Here is a 6,551-nt window from a genome sequence, read left to right on the forward strand (position 1 = left end):
CCAATTCACTACCTGGTCACTCAAAGGCCAGATCAGTTGGTAAAACGTTCAGCAGGAACGGACTGATCCATCAATCCAAGGCTGAGAGGCAGGAAGTGACAGTCAGGGTTTGATGGCGGAGCGTGACAGGCCGGGACGAACGGTCCCAGCAGGTCCCAGCAGGTCCTGCAAGGACGAGGAGTCAGGAATGACGAGACCAGGCGGTTCTGTTTAAGGTACCGGTTGGTTTTATTATTACAATGCACACTTTGATAAGCAAAAAAAAGCCTTGGCATCCTGCAAAAACCAACCATATCAGGAGAATACGAGCCCCATCGCAGAGCGGACCGCACCACCTTATTATTGCAAAGGGTCACTTTCAGTCAGAACGCAAACACAAAGATGTAAAAATAACATTTGTGATTACATAAAACATGGGTCGGGGGAGCTAAAACAACACTCTAAAATAAAACCGATATATGACCCATGAGGAAAAAGAATGAGTATACAAACTGAATCATCGTTAAACTAGAAGACTAACTGGTTCAAATCACCAAACACTAATCATTAATTGTTTCTTTAATAATCAAACTCAAACGAACAGATTTTCACTGACTGTGATCACGTTCAAAGAAATTCAGTGTTTTTGGTGAATTTCCGCCCCGATCGTCTCCCGGTGGTCCTCTCCCACCCGGGACAGTCTCAGTAGCACAGAAACAAACTCTGATTCTCATCCTGTTAACAGAGTTTAGAGTTAAAAAGGAACCACACGGAATGACATTTAAACCAATATTAGATCAAATAAACAGGAAATGGACCAAAGCCTTTTGAACTAAACTAATTTTGCTGATTTTTCTGGACTTGAATTTGAAGCTTTTAATAAAAATGAAGCAACTAAACTTCATTCCATGTAAAAAGTGACTGAATGTGAATAAATGAATCGTTCCCTCCTCCTGCCAACAGGACGTTCAGGTTTTTACTTCTTCTTCTGACCGCCGCCGGTGTTCAGAGCGAAGCGTTGTGATGGTGAGGACTACTTCCTGAAACCTATCAGCGACACGGTGTTCTCTGTGCTGACGAGCAGATTTCTCATTTCTTCAGAGTTTGTCTGGATCTGAATCAGTATCTGTGGTTCTGGTGTTGGACGGTTATATTTGGATGTAAATATCTCCTGTCACTAAAAGCCACTCAAATATATCAAAGTGAATTAAACTCGTATTGTGCTACTTTTTCCTCCGTTTCTCACTCTTGTTGTAGTAATTAGGAGGGAATTATCTGTTAGTTTTATTTGATTTCTGGAGATCGGGAACCAAAGCTCCAGTTTGGGTTGTGTTGGTGTTGCTGCACGAGTCTAAGATCAATTCATGTGATGAAACATTTATTTATCCTCTTATCTGCTAAAGATCTTAATTTTCCCTCTTTTTAGAGTTTGGTTCTTTTTTTATAACTGATCTAATATTGATTCAATGACATTCCGTAGTGTTCGGTTTATTGCAGTCACATAAATCAAAGTGAGATGAAACTGAAGTCAGCTTCAAATTAGAAATTCACAACAAACTGAGAGCTAAATAAGTGATCTGGATCAGACCGAGCCCGTTCCATGATGGGCTGAAGGAATTCTGCTTGACTTGATCTACCATCCAAGATAAAAACAACCAAAGATGAATCTGAGTGTCTTCCAGATAGACAGTGATTTAAAAACCCAAAAAACAAATTATTACTCATCTCTACGTCTTTTGAAGCTACCTTGTTATTCTCTGCTGTACTAGACTTTGTGAATAAGGATAGAAACAGACAGCAAGTGTTAAAAAGGCAAACACACACACACACACACACACACACACACACACACACACCTCGACCCCGGTTCTTTCTGCCGTCTGCAGGCCTGATCTGAGATCCTTTGTGGTCGAGAGGCCTCACTCCGTTTTAAAACCAGCTCGCTGCTGTCTTGTATTGTTCCAAAGCAAGAAAAAACCAAAGAGTTGTTAAGAAGACACTTCAGTCCAGAGAAAAAGAAAAGGTTTGGGGATAAACGGGAAGAAAAATAAAATCTGGATCCAGTATTCAAATCTAAAAAAAACTTCAAATGCTGAGAAGGGAGAGCAATCCTCCCGGTTGTTGCTGCTGAGCAGCTGGGTTAAACCAAAAGCTCATCGTGACCAGACTTTGTTTGGCTTCGGTCTTTGTTGGAGTCGGGCTACCATTAAAACCAGTAGTCCCTCCCAGCTGTCCCACCCAACCGTGTCTCCCCACCCAAACCAAAGTCCCTTGTGGCTGTTTGTACTTTAGCACCTCTTGTCATCTCTCCCAGTAAAAGTCCAGACAGATAAAAACACCAGAATAGAAACTGTTGCAGTTCCTCAGGCATCCTCTGCCCTTCACCCTCCCAGGGGAGGGGGGGACAAGTCTTAGGGCGGCACGTAGGGGGGCGGAGATCTGTAGGGAGTCATGTTCTTGGGACGTGAGCCCTTGCCCTCCATGGGAGTGGTGAAGGGCGGTGGAGGCTGGTAGGGGGGTGCGTTGGGGTCCTCGTCTCGCAGAGCCGTGTACTCCCCCAGCAGCTCCTGGTTCAGGGGAGTGGTCTCTGGAGTGGCCATGTTGGGGTACTCAGGGGGTGGAAGGGGGGGTTTCTCCTCCTGGAGAATCAGAGGCATACTGGAGGATGGAGGAGGCTTCGAGTCATCGAGTTCATCTGCAAAGATGATTGGCACGCCTTTTTTGATGAAGGTAGCCTGGTCCTCAATGGTGAGCTTGCCCCTTCGTTTCTTCCTGTAGCAGATCATTGCAATGATTCCCGCGATCAATAAAATGGCTGCCACCACCACGGCAGGAATGACTGTGTGAAGGTACACGTCATCCGTGCTGTGCCGGCTCGATCCCACACCTGGAGTGACCGTAGGAGGTTCAGGTATACTAATCTCTGCCGGCGGGATGAAGGAATGTGTTCGGCAGCTTGCTCGGCCCCTCACTTTCACATCCAGTGGCTTGAAGTCGGGCTCCATGGCGTACCTGAAGTTCTTGGAGGGTCTTCCATCAGCGTCGCCAAGAGTCCTGCTCATAACCATGAGCTGCTCTTTTGGACACGGGTGCTGAGGAAGGCTGGTGTTTGTCCATTCAACCACAATCGACCCTTTGCTGATGTTTCTGAGACTCACTGTGCTGCTGTTTCGGTCCCCAAGTGCATAGGCCAGTTTTTTAACCAGAAGGATTTTCTTATGAATGTTATTAGAGACAGAGCGTGGTTCTCCATCGAAGCGGGCCGTGAATATGACGGGGGTTTTATCGTTGGCAGGCCAGCGGTTCACATGGACTTCAATAGCATCGATTGCATTAAGGCCACCTTTGTCAGTTGCCTGCATGAAGTACTCGTGTTTCCCGACGTGCAGGACATCAGGGAGGCCATAGAGGAGTTGGCTGGTGGTGTTGAACTGGATCCAGGATTCCTCTCCAACCACTTCGCTGTGGTTCTGCCTTAGAGTGAGGCGTAGTTTATCAGTTGTCCCATCCTCTTTATCAAAGAATGTATCAGAGGGGATCTTGACTTCAAAATAGGTGCCCACCAAAGCATTGACCTGGTCAATGGGGTTCCTCAGGACAGGCTTCTCATTGTTTGGATCTACAATGACACCAGGTGATGGGGTGGTGCTTCTGGGTGGTTTGGGTGTGGTCATCTTGGATGGTTCTTTGTACACTGGAGTGGTCCTGGGCTTCTTTCCAGGTTTCTTGGTGGGTTTTTTGGTGGAGGGCAATGTAGGGGTGGCTTCCACATAAATGGCCCTTGTGGTGGTTGGCTGGATGGAGACAGTGCTGGTGGTCTCCATAACTTTTGTTGGTTGAGGAGGTCCAATTGTTGGGGTGTGGGCTATAGGGTCACGGACTCTGATGGTGGGCTTCCCTGGAAGAGGAACTGGGCCTCTAACGGGGGGAGCAGAACTTTCTGTAGGTGCTGCAATGGACGGAGAGGAGAGAGTTGGGATAATCCTCACTGGTGGCTCCACCACGGTTGTTGGAGGAAGCACGGCCAGAATCGGTGTCGGGGTGTTGTTTAACTGCCGCCGCACCCGCTTCGGGACATGAGGCTTCTTGTTGGCGATGTGCCACCCCACCACAGGGTATCCCAGCCTGGCCGACATCGTGCCTTCTTTGGCAGGACTCTGGACGCTGTTAATGTTTGGAACTGTGCTCTGGTCCAACGAGCAGCCGAGCTTCCATGACAACAGGGCGCCGTTCTCCACCACCTGAGGAGACAAACACCTGTTACCTGACTGGACTCATTATTTCCTGGAATGTTCACTAAACACAGCTGCAGTACAGCCTCCTACATACTGCATCACATGCATGTTGGCTTGGTTTTTACTTGCTTTAACTGCAAGAATCTTAGTTGTCTAAGCCATTAGTCCTCCTTTTAGTCAGGCCCCAGTTCTCTCTCCCCCATGCCCGGGGGTTAGGGTGTCCCAATTCTCTTTGTGACACATGATACACTCAACAGCTCCCCCCAGTGACTCATCTTACCACACCCCAACTTGTGTGCATCATGGTCATAAATAACCCACATTCTTTCTCTGGTTTTAAAGCTCGACTGTCTGACTTGTTGTTCTCAGGAGACATTCAAAAAGTAAAGAATAAGTGTCAATAAGAATGTTCCTCAAAACCTTTAAAGCCATTAAAGATGCAAAGAGCTTAGTTTTATTGGCTGATACCAGTTTTTGAATCTTGGGCAGCTCTGACCTGATGATACTGATTTAGGTCAATTTAGATTTTCCTACAAAATATGATAATAATATTGATAATCCTAACAATTAAACTAATAAATCTTTTGTTCAACTTGGTGTTTTGTGATCACATCTGAAAATGCTGCCTTCACTGACTGAACAAAGAATCTGAAATATGAAAATCAGATGATTCCCTATTTTCTAATGGATATTTTATATAAATGTGTTTTATATCACGCTACAAGTAACTTTAGGTTTTATTTGATGAATTCAGGTTTTATTTTCACCGATTGACACAACTCTGCCACCTGCTGAACCTCCTGCTACCTCCGGTTTATCTGAAAACTACAGACAAGTTCATGTCTCCATACATCAAACTCTTCAGTTCAGCAAAGTTTGGTTACCAAGACTTTACTCGTTCACTCACCTTTTTGGCATTTCCAGGCCCGGCCATGAACGCCGACATGTCAAAGAGCTTGTTGTTGACCACGGGGAGCATCTTCATGTTCTGCAGCTCCACCCCAGAGAAGCTCCTCATGTTGTCCAGGAGCTCCACTCTCTGCTCCGAGCTCATCTTGGTCAGATCGGCGTCCAGGATGACGGTGAGCACGGTGACCGGCTCCTCGTTGCTGCACATGAACGGCTGAGCGTGCTCCTCGGTGGCCGCCTGGTTGGACAGCAGCTGAGCAGAGTCTGCATCCAGGTGGTCCTCGGGGTGCACCTCGATGGAAAACACTTCTGAGGACGAGGCCTTGGTGTGTTTGGAGATGGTTACAGAGATGTAGTGAACTCCTTTGTCCTCGTCCAAAGGCAGACCCTGCAGGATTCTGCTGCTGGCGTCCCAGTGCAGCCAGGCGGGGAGGGAATCCCTCCCCATCTCTGTAACCTGAAGGATTAAAAACAACAACAAACAAGCTTTTAGAGGCAGAACATTTGCTAACTATTGATTGGGAATGTTAATGAAATGTAAGCAATACACTTTGGCAACACTGATGAAAACTTTAAATGTGATTGTTGCGCATTAATTAAACAGATTTCAGACGTTTATGGGCTGCATTTCCTACATTCCATCCCCTCCAAAAGACAACAGAAGTTTTTCTTTGGGCCCAGTCATGTCGTCCTGTAAACTGCCTGTTTAATAACCAGCCAGCCTGTCCCAGGTACGTGGTCGCTCTGCCGTAACCCCCCTGCTTGGACCACAAATCCAGTTCATGCAAACACAATCAAAAGGAGTGGTCTGGACTGTGATTTAGACCCAACTAAAATGGAAATGTTGGCCAATTGTGTTGCTGTTAGGAGGCTGATGGAGAGAAATGACGACACGTCCTCACAAATAAATTTAAAAACAAGAAGGAATGTCTCCCCCCCGGTCTTTCTGCAGCTTATAAATCCTGCTTCATAAATTATGTAGAGATGGTGCTCCCTGCTCTAACCAGCACAAAGACTGGGACACACGAGGACAGAGACAGAATGTCCATCAGACGTCTTCACTGCTCAGCTGTCCCAGCAGACAAGACGTCCAGCTCCTGAGGGGACGAGTGTCCACACAGTCTGTCCCCCTTCTCCCAGAAAACAGCAGAAAAGAAACGAGATGCTCCACTCATTTATCGTTTTATTCCCACACCTGCTTTTCTCTTTTCTGTCTTATAAAAAACTGCCTAAACTTCGGAGAGATAAAAGCTAAACGAGCCCAGAAGAATGATGACAAACAGTTTTACTTTTTAAACCGATTCATCGATTGTAAGACAGCAGGATGATTTCTAGAGAAACCGTCAGAATATTAATGAAAGGTTAAACTATTTATTTACAGGAGGCCATCTGTGTGAGCGGACCACAAGCAGCTTTGAGCTGTGAATT

The 6,551-nt window shown here is 46.3% G+C and overlaps 1 protein-coding gene across 1 annotated transcript in view; it reads right to left on the reverse strand.

Annotated features, from left to right (window-relative positions):
- Positions 1-204: 204 nt before the first annotated feature.
- dag1 (dystroglycan 1) overlaps positions 205-6,551 on the reverse strand; it is a 43,360-nt gene continuing 37,013 nt past the window's right edge. The window contains exons 3-4 of the mRNA XM_037975065.1: positions 5,122-5,580; positions 205-4,220 (exon numbers count right to left, since the gene is read on the reverse strand). Coding sequence (XP_037830993.1) covers positions 2,391-4,220; positions 5,122-5,580 — 2,289 coding nt within the window. The 3' untranslated portion in view covers positions 205-2,390. The remainder of the gene's footprint in view (positions 4,221-5,121; positions 5,581-6,551) is intronic.

This window comes from Kryptolebias marmoratus, linkage group LG4 (assembly GCF_001649575.2).
Source record: "Kryptolebias marmoratus isolate JLee-2015 linkage group LG4, ASM164957v2, whole genome shotgun sequence".
NCBI lineage: Eukaryota > Metazoa > Chordata > Actinopteri > Cyprinodontiformes > Rivulidae > Kryptolebias > Kryptolebias marmoratus.